The 14,860-nt window shown below is 33.1% G+C and overlaps 1 protein-coding gene across 2 annotated transcripts in view; it reads left to right on the forward strand.

The window, feature by feature from the left end:
- Nucleotides 1-14,860, forward strand: part of PCDH11X (protocadherin 11 X-linked) — a 764,552-nt gene that overhangs the window by 558,471 nt on the left and 191,221 nt on the right. For both annotated transcript variants that reach the window (XM_066249732.1, XM_066249733.1), the window contains exon 6: nucleotides 4,724-4,922. In XM_066249732.1, coding sequence (XP_066105829.1) covers nucleotides 4,724-4,922 — 199 coding nt within the window. The remainder of the gene's footprint in view (nucleotides 1-4,723; nucleotides 4,923-14,860) is intronic.

A 14,860-nucleotide genomic window follows, 5' to 3' on the forward strand; every position in this document is an offset into this window, starting at 1 on the left:
TGTAGCCAACCAGTCAAGGCACAGCAGAGAAAGCAATCAATGATCAACTAAGGTGCCACAATGAAGAATTGATGCTTATCTCTTTCCCTTCTGCTCTGTCTGTCCGAATCTGTCCCTCTTTCTGTCTCTGTCTCTGCCATACAAACGCGCGCGCGCGCACACACACACACACACACACACACATTGTTAAAACAGAGTAATGTAGTTATGATTCTAAGCATGAAGTTAGTGATAATATTTTAATGATTCTCATGCCTTTTATTTCTCCCTAACTTTCTGGTATGACTGTTTTTTTTAATAGTTTGAGGCTGTCAGATAACTGCTTCTGGGTAATGAAGTTCCTATGGTAATTCCTAGATTTTAATGTAAGTCCCTAAGTATAGATATGAGCAACACCAAAAATAATGTAGAAGTTTCTTTTGAATCTTTTTTTCTTTTGAATCTTTTTAAAAATAAGTACTTCAGCTTTATCTTTGAGTCCATAACAATGGTCTGCTTTTAGTTTAATATCTGATTTTAATGCTACTTAATATAATTTTTAAAGACATGTCAGTTTCAAAGCATGTTCAGTTTAGTTTTGTCCTATTTTAATTGTTAGTTATGCAACTACTTTCTCAAACACTTGTAATACTATTTCTTTTAAAACTTCAGCAAACTCTGTAAGTTGCTAATATCATAATTTGAAATCACCAATACTCTAAAAAGAAGCTTTATTCTACATATCTACAAATAGATTACTTTTTTATTGATCTGAAATGAATCATGACTCAAGGAAATATGTCTTCATGCAATGCCAACTATCTTCTATTATCAAAAAATGCAGGATTCATTTGCTAAAAATGAATTAAATACAATAAGTTTTTAAAAAATTACCAAGTGTCATAAAAGATTTAAGATGTGATTCTGGGATAATTTAGTATCATGAAAAACTTTCTACACCTGCTAATAATATATTATAATATTTTTAAAAAGCCTTAAAAGGTAAAAAGAAATTTTAACAATACATGAGTCAAATAATAATATATAATATGTCATCTGGGAAGTTTTACATGGGAAATTATTAGCTACAAGTAGATATGTGTGCTGGCCATATAATCCATATAAAAATCTCAAGTTAAGTTTATAAATTTTTCCACATTTTACTTTAAGACATTTTGAATAATTATAAATTATTTGGATAAAAGACAGTGCTCATGGGAAACTGCAGACAACCTCTGAAATCCAGAACAACGTTATACTATATGGGAATTCAGAAGCTTAAAATATGCTGAGTATATGATATCAATAATGTTTTATATATGAATCAAAAACAATCCTGTACATACATAGTAATTCTTAAGATGCAGTAACCCTACCTGTGATTACCACTTCTAGTCAGAGTTACAGGCAATGATGGAGACTCTAAGGTAGAATGGATCAGGATGTATTAGAACTGGAGTCAGGGAAGTTCAGAGTTGTATGATTAGCTAGAAAACTTTGACAAGTAATTCTAAAGGGCCCTCTGTACCAAGATACTCAAGCATTCCATAAGATCCAACGTTTGACCTATCTGCATGCAACCTTTATTGCCAGTTCAAACTTTCTTCTATGCCACTTACATCATGCTATAAAAATGTAACAATATTCACCTGATGTTTAGCATGGAATTATACCTTATTGAGGTATAATGAACACAAGAATATTGAGAAGTTGATAGTTTGCTTGTAAATGAATCATCTAAGAGACATCAGTATTACTTATACACATACATATTTTCTGGAATTTTGATTGAGTTGAGCTAAGAACAAGGCATTTGGATTAAAAAGAGAGAAACCTTGTGAATGTTTCTCCTACTGGCAGGAAAAAATAGCCATTCAGGAGAACATTTATTCATGAAAGATTCATGATTTATTTCCATCCCATTAAATTATCATTACAGTCAATAAATTGTTTTATTTGTATGCCACAGCTTCCTTGAAGGGCTGCAGACAGACAAATTATGATATGGTTATTACCATAATAGCTCTTTTATATTGCAAAGTAATCATCTTCAACACTTGAAAAAGGGAATTCTTTATCATTTTCTTTGAGAATCTTATGGAATAATTTTAGTGAAAAGGTTAATATTTCTAAATATATTGGATAAAAAATACCTCCATAGTTTGAATGTCTTTATATGATGAATCTGAGAAGAAAAGGTACTGTCAAAGAGAAAAGATTTATCCATTAATAAGTAAAGAGCTAATGAGGTTTCCCAAGTTTGCTACATAGTATTAATAAATTATTAAGTTCATATCATTATTTTATGTTCAGTTCTATCTAGAAGTGTTACAAATTGCAAAATACAAGCTTAAGTAAGAATTATTGAAGTAACAATAAGAAAAATATTTAGGCCCTGGCCAGTTGGCTCAGTGGTACAACATCTGCCCAGCGTGTGAGTGTCCTGGATTTGATTCCCAGCCAGGGCACACAGAAGAAACACCCATCTGTTTCTCCACCCTTCCCTCTCCTTCCTCTCTGTCTCTGTCTTCCCCTCCTGCAGCCAAGGCTCCATTGGAGCAAAGTTAGCCCGGGTGCTGAGAATGGCTCCATGGCCTCTGCCTCAGGCATTAGAATGGCTCTGGATGCAATGAAGCAATGCCCCAGATGGGCAGAGCATCTCCCCTTAGTGATCTCTCCAGGTGGATTCCTGTTGAGAGCTGGTGGGAGTCTCTTTCTCTTGTCTCCCCACTTCTCACTTCAGACAAATACAATAATATATATATATATTATTCTTTTCTTGTTAAATTATATATATATTCTTTTCTTGTTAAAAGTTAATTTTTCAGAAGCCTTTAAAATTTTTTTAAAGATTAAAGTTTAATGATTTCACTTAAAGTAAATACTTCATCAAGATTTGTAAGGTGGGCCCTGGCCGGTTGGCTCAGCGGTAGAGCGTTGGCCTAGCGTGCGGAGGACCTGGGTTCGACCCCCGGCCAGGGCACATAGGAGAAGCGCCCATTTGCTTCTCCACCCCTCCGCCGCGCCTTCCTCTCTGTCTCTCTCTTCCCCTCCCGCAGCCAAGGCTCCATTGGAGCAAAAGATGGCCCGGGCGCTGGGGATGGCTCTGTGGCCTCTGCCCCAGGCGCTAGAGTGGCTCTGGTCGCAACATGGCGACACCCAGGAGGGTCGCAACATGGCGACGCCCAGGATGGGCAGAGCATCGCCCCCTGGTGGGCAGAGCATCGCCCCTGGTGGGCGTGCCGGGTGGATCCCGGTTGGGCGCATGCGGGAGTCTGTCTGACTGTCTCTCCCTGTTTCCAGCTTCAGAAAAATGCAAAAAAAAAAAAAAAAAAAGAAGTAGAATATCTATATTTTAATAATGATATTTGAATGCCTTTTATGGATTACAGTAATAGGTAGGCATTGTTTTGGACTGTAACCTTTGAGATTGAATGAGAGAGGAATCAAATTCTTAATGTCATTTATCTTTGCACGATTTTAAAATGATACAGAGCCATTAATGATCAAACATATCTTGATCTCCACTTGAGGCATTCTGACAGTTGTTAAAGCTAATATAAACAAGATTGTTTATTATTATAACTGTTCTGCTTTTGAAGTCTCAGAGATGTATATGAGATAATGTCAAATATAGGAACTGCATTTCAGGAACATAGTACTGGTTCTAATAGTGTTTTGTTCACTAAAAAGAATCCTAACAAATCCTTTCATTCTGTCTTATTTACCCCTAAGGGGATTCAACTTATGTGGGTCAAGAGGGTTGAAGATGAGAACAAAACAAGGCCAATAACAGATTCATTCTAGGGCATTCTTTGCAAGAGCTTTTACTTAAGTTACTATTGTAGCATTGGTATCCTAGGACAGGATGAAATTTCTTAAACTTAAATTACCTTGGTATTTTGGGGCATAAATAAGCAAGCAAACACAAAACTTCATTCCCATTACATCATAAAGTAACATATATAAGCCTTGATTCTACCATTTAACATATTGTTACCTTCTATTCACTAGCAATTTAAATTCAGTTAGAGTTTATGACTCCATTCTCAACCAGGACATTTTAAATTGTAGACTAACTTATTTTGTTAGCAACAATTGTTTTCTTATTCATAGATTCTTTTTAATATTAAATAAAATACATTAATGTGCATACATATATTAGACACATAATTTATATACCATGTATCATATGTATGGTACATCATATATATGTATATACCATATATATACCATATATATGTATGGTGTGTGTGTATACACACATATAGTATACATATATATACACACACACACATATATATATACTTGAATTAATTTGTTATTATTTACTGTTTCAGCCCATCAGAATCTTACAGATATAGCAATAAAATTTTGTTATATTTATTCATACATATTATTCTTTAAAAAAATGAATTCTTGTCAAGTAGTATCTCAATAAGTCCATGCTGAAATGATAATAAGAATTTTTAATGTGCTTGCATGTGTGTAAGGATTGACAATCTCTTGCTTTAGAACAAATTGACTTTATTCTGCATCTGAATGTGCCTTGTTTTGAAATATAAAGAAAGCATCTGTGCTGCCAGGTGAAGTAGGTTCACAAAAGCCTGAAATTGTTCCCAAATCAAAATAATTCTAATGTAACTCCACTAGATGGTTGAAATGATGTATTTTCTAAATTGGTGGCATTAAGCAATTATTCTGAACCTAACTAAAACCCTGTAATTTTGTTTCTTCCTTTCAGTCCCAGCGGCGTGTAACATTTCACCTACCCGACGGCTCGCAGGAAAGCATCGGTGATGGTGGACTTGGAGACCATGATACTGGCAGCCTTCCCAGCACTTCCCGTGCTCTGTCCCTTGCTTATCGACAGGAGGAATACTTTGATCATGCTGCACACAGCAACCGCACTGAAGGGGATGGCAACTCTGATCCTGAATCCAGTAAGTGATACGTCTCCTGTCCTGCAGTGTAAAGGGGCTTATTGTTTGCAAGTCAAACACTGTAGCCATAATAACATTGACCATTTAATTATGTTAATATGAGTTACCCATTTTTAAAAGGTAAAAATAAAAAATTAGCTGAAAGGTTCATATCCATCCACTTACAGTACTTGAAATCTGTGATCATATTTACTTTGAACAAAATTTATTATGTAATTTAATATAGTCATTTTGTTTAGGCATAGCTAGGATTTCCTATTTATATCTGCACATGTGTGTATTTATATGTACATAATCTGTCATTTTATTTTATTCATTTATTTGTGTACATATATATTATTTTTATAATTCATAAAATTATGTTTTAAATATACTTTTCTAATAAATAAGAACCATTGAAAATTAATTTTTTAAAGAAAATAAGAGATCCTGACTCTAATGCAGAAGAATTAGTTTGAGGTTTTCAATAATGTACTGAAAACACATGTTTTATGCCATGTTACTGTTTAGAAAGATAATCATTTTTGGTTTCCAGACTGAAGGCATAAAATGCTTCATTTTACAAAATCCAAAGAGGTTAAATTTGTAAAAAAGATCCTGAAGCTGATATTAAATAGAAAATTTCATTAAATTTATCATCTTGAACATGTACTAAATATCCTTGCTTCCTCATAATTTTAGAAAATACAAATTTTGATCAAGTTATACTCTCAAAAGATTCTTGAATTCCAAAAATTATAATTTGCTTCAGATATGTTTTCTACACATAAGAGTGTAGATATAAAAAAGCATTTCATATATATGATAAAGAAGAGACATAGGTATAAGTAAATATGAAAAAGGGATCAAGTAACTAGAATAAACATATAAAAATTTTGAAAAGCTATTTTGACCATTAAGGTTTGTATGAATGCATGATTTAAATAAAGCATCTATTGAATAGTTTTGAGAATGAAATGGTTTCTTTATCATTGTGTTTTAATCCACTATTTTTGAAACTCCAAAAAATAAGGGAAATCTACTTGTGGAACATCAATTTGTAAACTAATAAGAATAGACATACAAAACCAATGACAGCATAACATCAACATTTTTCTCTCTATGAGTAGACATTGCAGCCCTGGCCAGATAGCTCAGTTGCTTAAAGCAGTGGTCCCCAAACTTTTTTGTGCCACGGACCGGTTTAATGTCAGAAAACATTTTCACGGACCGGCCTTTAGGATGGGACGGATGAATGTATCACGAGATTGAGACAAGCATCAAAAGTGAGTCTTAGATGGATGTAACAGAGGGAATCTGGTCATTTTTAAAAAATAAAACATCTTTCAAACTTAAATATAAATAAAACAGAAATAATGTAAGTTATTTATTCTTTCACTGCAGACCGGTACCAAATGGCCCACGGACCGGTACCAGTCCACAGCCCGGGGGTTGGGGACCTCTGTCTTAAAGCATTGTCCAGAAGTGCAGAGGTTGCTTCTTGGATCCCCAGTCAGAGCACATACAGGAACAATTCGATGTTTCTGTCTCTTTTTCTCTCTCCCTGAAATTGATAAATAAATATTTTTAAAAAGAGTAATACATTGGATATTAAAAGTGTTTCAATATAAATGTTTTAGAGACTTTTAGTCATCAAATTCAGAAAAGCCTTAACATCTGTTATCCCTATATTTAATTTTCACTTAAAATAATTTATAAATATCATTCTGAGAATGAAAATTCTATAACATGCAACAATAATCTACTTATTATTTATTATGTACAAGAGGACATAATGATTTCTGGTAGAAATACAAAGTTGTGACTCTATCTCTCATTACAATAAACACAGAATCAATATCTAATAAGAATATGGTCATAAGTAACAAGAATATATTAAGGAAGGTGTCCTGGTTCTTTTTACTCTATAAATTATTATTTTCATTATAGGCGTATCACTTCCAGGTTAACAGATAATAATATAGAGATGAAATAGCATCATTTATATAAACCAGAGAAAATTAATTCTTTTGCACATGACAACAGATAAAGAATAAATTCAGAGTAAGAATCCACTGTGTGGATCTAACCCTAAAATAAACTTTCACACTAAATAAGATTAAGATGGGATATTATTGACAATAAAAGAGGCAGAATTGGTATGTGTTAGCAGTATAAACATTTAAAATTCAATAGTTTTTTTGTTCTGATTATATATAATAAATTATACATAATAAGTAGCTGTTTTAATAATATTCAAATGAAGAGTTCTTTAAGGACTTAATTTTATTTATAGTTAAGAATGCAAGTGTTAGCAACATATACACTAGCATACTTAAGAGCTGTATTTTAAAAGCTTGTTTGTACTAGGGACTAGGTATTTCTTTCCTTTGATAATACAGACATTATTGTTTTGATCATTCAATACTTAGCTTATAATTGCAAGATGAAGCAATGACATATTTTTATTTTACAGAGACAGAGAGAGAGTCAGAGAGAGGGATAGACAGGGACAGACAGACAGGAAGGGAAAGGGATGAGAAGCATCAGTTCTTCATTGAGGCACCTTAGTTGTTCATTGATTGCTTTGTCATATGTGCCTTGACCGGGGGTCTACAGCAGACCTAGTGACCTCTTGCTCAAGCAAGAGACCTTGGGCTCAATCTGGTGTGCCTTGCTCAAACCAGATGAGCTTGTGCTCAATCTGGTGACCTTGGGGTTTTGATTATCTGATTCCCAGTCAGATGCTCCATCCACTGAGCCTCTGCCTAGTTAGACAGCAATGGCAAAATGTAAGTTAGCAAAGTTTCTTTTTTATTAATTAGGCTTTATTTTAAAATTAGGATAGCTGTAGACTATAAAAATAGTAATGCACATAATATATATTTAATTATTTTTTTAGATATTTACTTATTTTAGAGAGGATAGGATACAGAGAGAGAGAGAGAGAGAGAAATAGAGAGAGAAGAAGAACAGTAAGCATCAACTCCCATATGTTCCTTGACCAAGCAAGCCTAAAGTTTTGAACTGGTGACCTCAGTGTTCCAGGTCGATGCTTTATCCATTGTGCCACCACAGATCAGGTGCAAAGAATATATTTTTGCTGCTTGTTATTTTAAGAAACATATCTAAAATGTAAAGATACTTTAAAATGAATGTTTAACAATATTAATGGGTCAATGTTTAAAGTTTATTTTTACTATGAGTAATATTAACTACCTACTTTCTCACTGGACCTAGAACTTCCCTCTAAACCATTTTCCCAAATAATTTTTTGGTTAGGTGTTCCATTTTGGACAATGAAGGACCTTGTTATTTCAAGTGCAAGAAGCACAATATTTCACTTTGTAGAAGTTTTAGTATCTTAAAATAGCATACTAGTGAGAACTTTAACATAGTTTGTGTGTAGGCCCTGGCCGGTTGGCTCAGTGGTAGAGCGTCGGCCTGGTGTGCAGAAGTCCGGGTTGGATTCCCCGCCAAGGCACACAGGAGAAGTGCCCATCTGCTTCTCCACCCCTCCACCTCTCCTTCCTCTCTGTCTCTCTCTTCCCCTCCCACAGCCAAGGCTCCACTGGAGCAAAGATGGCCCGGGCGCTGGGGATGGCTCCTCGGCCTCTGCCCCAGGCGCTAGAGTGGCTCTGGTCATAACAGAGCGATGCCCCGGAGGGGCAGAGCATCGCCCCCTGGTGGGCAGAGCGTCGCCCCCTGGTGGGCGTGCCGGATGAATCCCGGTCGGGAGCATGCGGGAGTCTGTCTGACTGTCTCTCCCCGTTTCCAGCTTCAGAAAAATACAGAAAAAACAAAACAAAACAAAACATAGTTTGTGTGTGTGTTTTGTTTTGATGAAAAAGAAAAAAAATAGCTAACGCAAAATTTGCCACAGCAAAATAATCGCTTTAGGCTAATACAGATGATAAAGAACATTGATTCTTCAAAAAGAAACTCTACAGCTCTGAAAGAGTTCATGATAATGGGTTTTGTGATATGGACCGGAAGCCAATAAAATGTGCAGTATTAGTCAATAACACAACAAATAACAATGTAAACTGTAAAAGCTGTTCTTAAACAAGGAAATTAATTTATGTAGGTTCAATGTCATATTTTGAAATTCATTAAGTCCTAAATCTACTTTTTTTTTCTACTAATGAATTGCTTAAAATAGTACATAATTCTGAAAATTTCTTATAACTTCACAAAATAAAGATACACATACAACTTTTATAAATTTTTCCACAAAATTTGCTAAAGGGACTATTAATATTGCTTTAACATATAGTTCTCAAGTTCATAAATATCTGCTGATTAGATGAAGAAAGTATGATATCCATTTGCTGGAGTATTTTGCCAAGAATATTAACTTTCTTTTTTAAGTTAAAGAAACAAGAAAATGCAATTCAGTTATTCCTCTTTTAGGAGAAAAGTTTAACACAACGCCCTGTCTCATTCCATTTGAAAACTTTCTGAATTTTTAAATTTCACAATTGCAATCTTCTGACTTTAGCCTTTGGTATGAGAGTTACTTAATGTAATTCTAAGAGTTTTTTTCTTTCTTGGCTAAGAGCCTCTTTCCCGAGCTTGCCTCCCACTTTAATCCCACCAAATAATGTGTGCCACTTCCAAGGGCCCTGCTCTTCCAACCTAGGTAGTTTGGTAAAAACAAACAGAAGTTCAACCCATAAATAACATTATTGGTTTCTACTGGGTTACTGTGGGTTCTCTAACAGGTAATGTCCTTGCGTTCTCAAAGGCTCTTGTGGAGATGCACAAGGGTGTGGCTCAGGTAGAGAACAAAGTATGACTGTATACTGCTAGGACTTTTATATATTAAGATACAGTATTAATGGAAAGATTTGGAGACAGTGGGATTCTCGGGAATACTCTGCACACTAAATTATATATGGCTCTATATGCATATCTACTTGTTTAAGATTGGCACTAAGTGAAATATAACTCATGAAAATAAGAGGTAAAAATGTTTTACAACTTTCTTTTGCAAAATATTGCTCTGATATTTTGGCTAAGTTCTGAGACAAATGGAAATATTAGCAAAGGTCGACCATGTTAAACTTCAGAGATTTTTGACTAGTACATATAAATCAAGTCAGATGTGTGTCTGTTTTCTCTTAAACAGGGAATGCATTACTACTCTGTCACTATGGGTGAGCTGGAGAGAAAAGGGTACTTTATACATTTCTAAAAATCTAATGACATATTATAATTTTAGTAATCATAAATAACATACATGTTTCTTTGGAAAAGAAATTTTGAAATAGAATGTTCTAAAGAGAATCAAATCAATCTTTAAGTTACCAGCTATACATCAGTTCATTTGTAGAGAGAATTCTAAGCAAAAAGGGAAAGGACTTAGTTATAATCTGTGTTTTAATGTTTTTCAACTGCCACAGTTATGTCATCTACATTTTTTAAAACCTTTTACTTGATGTGGTCATTTCACACATGAACTCAACTCTATCTGAAAACATTACAGTTGGTCTGGTGTCTAAATTTTGAGCTTAAAGTAACAATACTATGTGTAAAATTTCATCAACTTTTAAAAAATGTTAATGCTATTCTTTCACATTACAGATTTCTGTGATATAAAGGAAAAAGTAAAGTTTTAAGAGTGTTTAGAACTAAAAAAGTTCTGCATATAAACAAGGAGGAATATAGTTTTTCATTCATTTAAAAATGACAAACCTCTCTACTAGACTATATCTCAAGTTAACATCTTTTTGACATTCATTTTTCTTTTATTAGATCAGGTTTGTTTAGCACTCTAATATAGTACTAATTAATTCAAAAAAGGAGGTAATTAATCTTTTCTTAACAACACACTTTGATTGATTCTTTACCAGTAATCTAAATACATATTATAGAAAGAAGACCAATTTGATTGACTAGAGTACTGCTCAGAGAAATGCTAAATTTTGCCTTGATCTGCTGAGATTGTTGGCATGAATAATATTAGAGCAATTATTAGTTGAATGTTTGATTCATTAAATATCTAATTCTAAATGTAGATAATTGGTAAAATTAAAAAGTAAAACTATGAAAAGTAAAGGAATTTGTAAAATTATATATACACATCACAGAGATATAGATAGCAGGAGAGTAAATCTTAGAGGGAAGGGGGAGGGTGTTGAGGGGAAGGAGACAAAAGAGGTATAAGGTGGGACACAGAGGTGGGGGGGTGAGGGAGTTATATTCGGTGAGACACAGAGGTGGGGGGTGAGGGAGTTATATTCGGTGGGACACTTGAATCCATGTAAATACAATAAATTAAAATTCATAAAAATTAAAAAAATAAAACTATGAAACTTTAAAAGTATCACCTAATATTGAATCACTAAAACTCTATCTTTCATAATTAAGAACATTAAGGATCAGGTATCTGAAGGCAAAATAAAACTGCCCAAATATTTTCCAGTCAAATTTTGATAAATATGTACTGTGTAAATTATTCATTTAAATATCCAAAAAGAAAGTTACTATTCATTTTAATATATATATAATGGTTTATATATTTTATGGAGTTGGTAGCTCTTATTCTTCCAGAGGATGACACAGATAATTATCTAAATCTACAGTTTAGCAATGTTACCCATATAACTGTTAATTAAGTATTTTTGTTTGTTGCCAAATACTGAGGATATTTGACTTTGTAGACCCTCTATATTTCTTTAAAATGTACTTTTGGGGGGATTTACACATCAATTCCTGTATTGTAACAACAAAAGAGAAGTTAAGGCTGTAATTTTGTTAATATTATTATGTGAAACAAATGGGAAATGCATTGAACCTAAGAAAGAGAAGTTATGCTCTTTCCATAGTTAATTATCATCCTAGGCATATTTTGTCTCTGCTGGGTATGTATTTGAAAGATAGTTCCCTAAAATAATGTTCATTCTTAGCAAGTAAGTAGTATCAGTCCATGGGGGTGAAGGGAGTAAAATAATTAAATAAATAATTTGAATCAGTTCCCGCAAACCTGAAGCCACTTTTGAAAGATAAATACATTAGTACTTCTCAGAAGTGACAGTATAAATTATTGATTCTGTTATGTTTCACTTAACAAAAGTGACTGGACTCAATGTTCCTTGATTCTGGAGGTGTATGACAAATATCTGCTAACTTTCAATGACTTACCAAGAGACAATAGCATATATCTTTACCTTCTATTGAGATAAAAAGAATACTTTTGAACAACTAAAGTGCTACAATGAAGAACTGATGCTTCTCATCTCTCTCCCTTCTTGTCTGTCTGTCCCTCTCCTCTCTGACTCTCTCTGTCTCTGTCAAAAAGTATTTTTCACATAGAGTAATATTTTTAACCTAACAATAATATCAAAATCACCCTTTTTATTCTCAAAGAAAAATCATTGCAGTCATGAATACTGTCTATGACTACCAGCTTATTTTAGTCCTTGATAGGTTATATAAATAAAAGGACATATAAATAGATTACAAAGAATAGTTCTACCCAAGAGTTCAGCTGCCATTTCTTGACAAAAAAATAAGGCACACTTGATAGTAGTTTGAATACTAAATGAGCTGAGGCAGATATAGTGATGGATTCTCTGTAATATATATTAATACTATCACTTAAACTGACACACTTTTGCAAAGTCAGTTTTGCTCTATTCAAGCTTATGAAAGTTTAAAAAATACATCGTAATAAGAAAATGAGTGAAACAAATCTTATTATACTATCCTATCATATCCAACTTTCCTATACAGAAAATGCAATCACATAACAAACCAATTGAAAAATGACATAATTTGCAGTATGCTTTGTGAAGGCAACGAAGTATTTATAGTAGAGATAATCTAAAAAAAAATGTCACAAAGTCATGGATCAAAATGAGAAGCATATCTCTAAAGTTGGGAACTTGACAACATTTACAGGATTTCATTTGGGTGACAGCCTCTAAGATGACAGTATCTTTAGTATCTTAAATCTAATATGGATTAGATAGAGGTTTATCACTCAAAAGCAGGCCACTTTAAGCAAAGCAATTTTTTATCTTGTCTTTTCTGTTTGAAAATGACAAGCACTAGGAGCTTGGCACAAGCTGGCAATTGAAAGCCAAAGCCATAGGTCTGGAATGTCAGTAAACTTGAATAACTGCCATCAGTGACAGAGAATAGGTGGACTTCTCTTCATAGTAACACTTCCTTCGCTTCCAAATTTTTACTAGAATACCTACATCACATAATACAGTTTCTTTGACATTTATTTTCTATTATTTAAGAGCCGTGAAGCAGTTTTTTTATGAACTTTCTTCTCTTTCTTTTAACTTACTCTCACACTTAATTTTTATTTTTTCTTTAGACTGTGTCATTTGTTTTTTGTTTTTTTTTTGTAATAGTTTGCACAACGAACTTGGGTGACTTAGGATATTTAGTCACATTAGTCACACTCCAATTTTTTGTTTTAAATCAATGTATATATTTTAAGGAATGAAAACAATATAGCAATATAGTTTGTCTCTATGACACTTAGATTGTACAGTAACTTGTAACTCTCAATATTGTCCACAGAACACTCAAAAACTAGTGAATATAAAAGAAATTCATTAAACTATAAATATCTATAGACCATTTGTTAATTTATATATTTAATAAAATGTAGCATTTTTTTTACGGCACAAAATAAAGCATGTAAAAATGGATGATTTCTAATTAACTTTTAGAAGATTTTACTCCTAACGTAAGCTTATCAGTGGTATAGTACAAGGCTCACTGACACACTATAGTTTTTGTATTTATTTATTTATTTGTCTGTTTATTTATGTACTTATGATTTATTTTTTTATTTTTCAACTAATTTGTAAGGGTAACATTGGTTAATAAAATTATATAGGTTTCAGGTGTACAATTCTATACTACATCAGCTGTATATTGTGTTGCGTATTCACCACCTCAACTTAAATCTCCTCCCATTATCATTTATTCTCCCTTCCTTTACCCTCTTTTACCCCCCACACCCACTTTCCCTCTTATTCTTTTCCTTCTGTAATAACTTTACTATTGTCTGTGTCTGAGTTGTTTTTTTTTTTTTTTCCTTAATCTATTCACAAGGCATACAGTTATCCTTTGCCATATCACGGTTCACTTTTTGCAATCTTACTGTATTGTGGATTTTTAAAATGCATATATCTAATTTTGTATTGTCGATATTTATTATATTGTGGAATTTTGTGGTATATATGTATTTTAATTATATATATTATTTTAATTATTTTGTGGTAAAGTAAACAAAATGAGTGTGGGAAAAGTTAATAATGTAGGAAAGCTTTATAAGAGTGTGGTGAGAGTTTAAAAAGTCTAAAATATATATAAATAATAAAATAAATATAAGGTTGCTACTTTGAGAATTTTTGCCTATCACAGGGCAAAGGGGCTTTGGAACCTAACCCCCGTGATAGACAAGGGACCATTTATAGTTTTCCAGAGTTGGGGGAACAGCATCTTTAGATCTATGTATGTAAATTATCCCAAAAATCAGCTACATAATTCTTTTCTACTCGAGAGATCTATTTAACTGCACACTATCTCTTTGAAAAATATGGGTCCTCATAATGCATAAATAACTCTTGGCTTTGATTTGAAGGAGGAGCCAATTTATAGAGGCTCATACATGTTAAGCCTTTTTAAAGACTATACCAAATTAATTTCATTAACACAATTAAAAATTAATAGGAATTTAGGGATATTTTGCTTAATTCAGACTCTAGTCACAAGGATATGGTACTCATTAGAGACATTTTTGAAATATGAATGTACTAAAGGCCTTGGCATTTGTTGGATTATCATATATATTATTCAGTTGTTTGTTCTTTTTCAGAGATAATTTTCTACAAAAGTCAGTATTACTAGTTTAGACCTGTTGCAAACATTGCAATAGTTTCTTAATGTTAAAGTCCACTCTCCCAGGGTTGACGCTGAATTGAATTGGA

The sequence above is a fragment of the Saccopteryx bilineata genome, chromosome X (assembly GCF_036850765.1).
Source record: "Saccopteryx bilineata isolate mSacBil1 chromosome X, mSacBil1_pri_phased_curated, whole genome shotgun sequence".
Lineage (NCBI taxonomy): Eukaryota > Metazoa > Chordata > Mammalia > Chiroptera > Emballonuridae > Saccopteryx > Saccopteryx bilineata.